General features: G+C 38.2%; 1 protein-coding gene across 1 annotated transcript; it reads right to left on the minus strand.

The window, feature by feature from the left end:
* Window positions 1-554: 554 nt before the first annotated feature.
* Window positions 555-1568, minus strand: NEUROD6 (neuronal differentiation 6). Its single transcript, XM_028119377.2, has one exon. The coding sequence runs from the start codon at window positions 1566-1568 to the stop codon at window positions 555-557; it is 1014 nt and encodes a 337-aa protein (XP_027975178.1).
* Window positions 1569-5580: the final 4012 nt, after the last annotated feature.

The raw sequence follows: 5580 nt of genomic DNA on the forward strand, positions 1-5580 counted from the left end.
ATCCTTAATAAAAAGAAAATTGCATAGCTTTTTATATTGTTGCACATCTTCAAATGCATCTTCTAATATCAATGTCACCTTCGTGTTATTCTCAATATTTTCAATTTTCAGAGATACATAATATATAATTGCTAGTAATTATAAACACATCATTTTATTCATCTGATTTTAATAACATGCATTTTTATAATTACTGTACAACTGAAATAGACATTGAGTTATGCTGTGTGCATGTCTTTATTCAACAGTATATTCTTAGACACCTTGTTCAAACAAATTAAGTGAATTTAAAAGAAAATAAAACAAGGGGGAAAAAAAATCCTTCCAGTAGAAACAGAATCACAGTGCTTTACAGACAAAAGGAAAGGAAAAGAAGTCCTTATACGAAAAGAGATTTATTATTACATAGAAAATTCTCACAATAGTTGAAACACACTTCAGGAACTAGTAAACACCTCAGATAGAGTTGTGCCAGTTACTCAGCCCACAAGCATCTGCTTTGTCTTAATTAGACGGGGGAGGTGAATGACCACTGTTTATTTTCATTTTCCTCATTAATTATGAAAAACTGCATTTAATTCATCTTGCATGGTGAGAGATTGGCTGCGCAGATGTAAGTCGTAAGGGAAGTGGCTGTCGGTGGGCAACCTGAACATGGCACCCTGCCCAAGGGGACCCCTGGGTGGCACTGCACAGTAATGCATGCCGTAATTGTAATTTTTGCCATAGTCCAAGGTTTCTTCTTGCTTCAGGGAAAATATCCCATTATAGTTAATTGGGGGAGGACTTAAGGGACCTTCAAACTGAGGGCTGGCACACTCAGGGGAAGTGCTTTCATAGAAGGATTCATACGCACTGCAATAATTGTAGGGTTTCATGGACTTGGAATTATCAAGAGTTCCATGCCCTGGGGGAGTGGTGAGCTCAGGGCTGTGGTAGGGCGGGTAGAAAGTGGAGTAGGGTGACCTTGTGTGGTGCGTAGCCTCCCCACCCTGACCCATCAGGAAACTCCTGGCATTGAGCTGCAAGCAGCCTGCCACCAAGTTTGTAGTTGGCTGGGAAAGACCTTTGCATAAGTTTTGGACGAACGTGAGCAGGTCAGGTCTCTTGCCAATTCTCAGAATTTCAGAAAGTGCCCAGATGTAGTTTTTGGCCAGTCGTAAAGTTTCTATTTTGGACAGTTTTTGGGTTTTGGAATAGCAGGGGACCACTTTTCTTAAATTGTCCAGAGCGTCGTTGAGGCCGTGCATCCTGTTTCTCTCGCGTGCGTTAGCTTCCTGTCTCCTGAACTTGACCCTCTCCAGTCGGAGTTTGGTCGTCTTTTTTTTCCTAAGACCCCTCCTTCTGGGCAAGCCATTTTCATCTTCCTCCTCCCTGTCTTCCTCCTCTTCTTCCTTCTCGGTTTCTTCTCCTGGGGCCCTTTTGATGCTCTTTCCTCGAAGGACAATCTGTTTGGAAAAGCTTTCTGGTTTCTTAATTTGCTTCTGGTCCTCACATTCTCTAGAAAACTTTCTGCACATCTGGGATTCTGGCATTACAACAGACTCATCAAACGGTAGTGTTAACATGGTTCTCTAATCTTAAATTACCTGAAAAAATGCCAGCACAATATTTAAAGTGTTTTCATTTTTAAAGTTTATACACTTAAAACATATTTAATGACTTAATCATAAGAATACAAAAACACGTGAAAAAACCTGATTCTGGGACCGATTTTTTACATTAAATAGAATCTTTGAGTTTGTGCAGGCTAGTAATTATGAAAAAAAAAACATTGGCACATGCAATAGGATCGATTTATACAGGCAAATTATCAAAAGAAAATAAAACAAGAAGCATTTATTATAATGCTACCACCATTTCCACTTCCCTTTGATTTTAAACTGGTTTTAATGCACAACAAGGACTGTGGAATTCAAGCAAATGCAAAACATGATATAGCAATGCAGAATTTCATTAATTCCAATTCCCCTGAGTACCAAATGAGAAGAGACACCAGTTTTTAAAATAAAAAAGTGTTATCTCTCCATTAACTGACAAATTTGTGAGGTGTTTTGTTTTGTTTTGTTTTAGAAAAAGAAATAAGCCTTAACTTTATCTGCTGTATTATGTAACTGCAAATTTAGATAAGTGGCTGTTGACATTTAGAAATTTAAAGAAAAGATAAATCAGAGCCAATTTTTTAAACTGATTTCTTTCTGATCAGTGAAGAAATACATAAAAGAGCACTATTTTCCCACCCTTCACAAAAAAGGGGAGGGAGGTTGGGCTAATTTGGAATAAACTCCATAAATAAATTAAAAAAAATAAAAATCACTGGCATTTTTGTAATCAAAGAAAATCTTAAGACTGCTTTTACATTTACAATTTTTCCAAATGTAATTGTCTGTTTGCTTCTGTTCAAATCATCCTGGACAAAAAACCACTCTCATAGTGTTTTTGTTCTACGAGCCACAGAAGTCTCCCCCTAGCTAATATCTGACAGGAACGGTCCAAGGATTCTGACTGCAATTGTGCACGTGTGTTCAGAATCCCGAATGAAAGGGGAAAATAATTTGTGTTTCAAATGCAATTTTGGCTTTCGTTTGGTGAAGCAGCAAGTATTTTCATCTAAAGTCTTCAAACAAATAGGCACGTTAAAACAGAGACTTTTCAATTTAACAATCTCCAGCCCCCTCAGCACACACACATACACACACACACACACACACGCACAAACTCTTAGTAATGTCCACATACTTGCAGTGTTACATAATAGCAGTGAAAGTATGTGACAATTACATCATAAGAATGAAATATGATAAGAAGTTATAGATGGCAAAGAGCATATAAATACTATAAGACAGTGACACTGTATCTTTAAATACTTGCATGCAAAGCCAGCATCAATTGAAGTAGATCTTTATTTATATTACCTTAGGTTTTAATTTCATTCAATAATCAGTTTTCATTTTGTATCTTCCAAATCTTTTCAGGCTGAGTGTCGCATCGTCTCCTGGAGTCTCTAGATCTGTGTATATCTGCACTATCTCATTGATCTCTAAAAAGTGACATTGATGCCAACTGCCAGAGCTGGTACCCATGCCATCTGCTAGTGACGTCACAGGGCAGAGAGAACCATGTGATCCTCTCTCTTGGGACCTTCATTCTGCACTGATCATCTGGCATCCCTGTAAGTGGGTACCAGCATTCATGCATCAACACAGAAGGTTAGACTGATAGGGAAAAAATCTGCACCAGCATTTCACATACAGTAGGTGCGTTTCTCCTCGAGCTGCTTCGGCTTCACTGGCAGTCTGGAGAAATAGCTGTGTTAGTGTTCAGTTTCGTCCTGCCAACGGTGCAACTATTAGGTAGTCGTTAATATTCCATTCATTTACAAGGTGGGCTTTTGTGTGAGCGAGAGGTTTTTGTTGTTGTTGATGTTGACGTTTTGTAAAGATCCCCATCCCTTTCCTGCACCTGGGTACCCGGGGAGAGAAAGCCGTGAGGAGGAGCTGAAATCGGGAAAAGGGTCTTGAGATGCTTAAGCAAACTAAGATTTGTGTAAGCGAACAGGGATCAACAAAGGTCTCCTTATTTCCTTGTTTTGTTTCATGGCATGTAACTTATGGGTGTGTGTCTGTGTGTTCTCTTATTAACATGGACGACTTCTGTGCTTCTTAGGAATTTGGAATAAAAGAACAGTCTCTCCATCTGGGGTCTGAAAGACATCCTCAGACGCTCCCCTTTCTACACTTACTGGTACCTTTCAACAACTTTTCAGAGAGATTCTTTATCTATTTCAAACGCAGAGACGTCTGCAAGTTCCCTGTGAAAGATTGCAAACTACATTCTCGTGTCCTCTACCAAAAGTCACAACTTCACTCTTGCATTGTCCCAATCTCTTTCCAGCGTGAACTTGCTTGTTCTTTCTCCTTAAGGTTCGTAGACAATAAACATAAAAAATAGCTCTTAGGTTTTTGTCTCGCTTTCCCTGGCATTCTGCTGAGTATTTTAATCAAAGATTAGCTTTTCTGTTTTCTGAAGCCCTCAGATTTTTTTCCCTTTCTCTTAAAAATCTTCTCACATTTTCCCCCCTCTAGACCAACAACCAAGGAGACTTTAAAAAGTCTCCTCATTCTTATATCACTGTCCAATTGTTTTTCTTTGTCAGATTTACTCATATTTATCTTCTTCCCCCTCCCCACTTTTGGTATCTTAACAAAAGCGGGGTAGAAACAGTTAAGTGAAACTGGCAAGGCCTTATTGATAAAATAAACTGTGAAACCAGAGGCAAACTCCACCTTCCTCTCCTTTTCTCTGCTCCCCTGTCACCCCCTCCCTTGCAAAAAAAAAAAAAAAAAAAAGAAAGAACGTTTTATTTCAGAATTGCCCATCAGTAAAGTAAAAAGTGCACTTAAAAAAAAAAGTTTAAAAATGGACAAGCACAACCTTTGTTGTTTGACAACTGAATAATCTCTTTCTATAAAGTGAGACAGTATGCTTTTGGTATTAAAGTAATCCCTGGCAGAGTTGTAACTGTTAAATCTGTGTTAGCATTCCCCTTATAAATCCCAATTTTGAAAGGTTTAGAATTCTGCTGCTTTAATGCACTTTGGTTCCAAATTGGCATCGGGGGCCTCAAATTAAATTCAGTTTTGCTCCTGTCATATCCCACTCATTTCTGTTCCCCTCAAAGTTACTCAACTTGGCCTGGACAGTTCTAGAAAAGACGGGGAAGATGGTAAAAAGGAGAATTATGTTAGGTAAAGGAGAATAATTTTTCTCTCTCAATGTTCTGCTAAAAATGCAAATTTAATAGAAAAATAAGGCTATAAGTTCTTAACTTAAGTGAAGTAGATTGGCCTAGATTACCTTTCAAAAAAGTCAGACATACCAGAGGCGTTTCAAAATGTGTTGTTTAAGGGGCTATTACCGGTCAAGGGTGCATTGAGTTTATTTCATATGGCCTTTGGTTCAAAAACTACACACACCTTTTACTTCAACACAGAGAGTTTCTATAGGAAGAGCAGATGCAGACTTCCGTTTGTTCTCACGTATGGTTTAATTTTTTAAATATAAAGGGGCATAAGTATCAAGAGTCAGGAACCACAAAGCCTGTCACTCATTTTACATATTATACCATATTCTAAACTTGCAGAGTCCCCAGAAGCTGCATTATATTACGGGCATCACAAACATGAGAATCAAAATCTAAGGAATGGTAACATGACATGTGAGTAGAAAACTATCACCAATGTAGCTCATCGCAAGGATAGATTTTATATTTTATCTTTGCAGTGTGCAGACAAATGAGAAACAGTTTTTTTGATGAAAACATTTGGGACTGTTCTATTTCTGCCGTTGAACATGAAATAAAAACCTTTGGTGGTGGTGGTGAGGTGGGGTGAAGGGGGATAGAATCTGTGTTGAGGTTTGCTGAGTATTAACCTATTGTTTGAACGTCCCAGATTTCCTTTTCAAAAAAAGGGGGGGGACAAAAAGTTGTTATGTCAAGATTTAGCAAGGATTCAGTGTGTTTGTACAATAATCTTTCAAAAGAAATTTTGTTATGCATTTTCTACTATAGTTCCAGAT

Source organism: Eumetopias jubatus, unplaced genomic scaffold (genome assembly GCF_037043125.1).
Source record: "Eumetopias jubatus isolate StellerSeaLion01/CBP00866 unplaced genomic scaffold, mEumJub1_p1.0 scaffold_14, whole genome shotgun sequence".
NCBI lineage: Eukaryota > Metazoa > Chordata > Mammalia > Carnivora > Otariidae > Eumetopias > Eumetopias jubatus.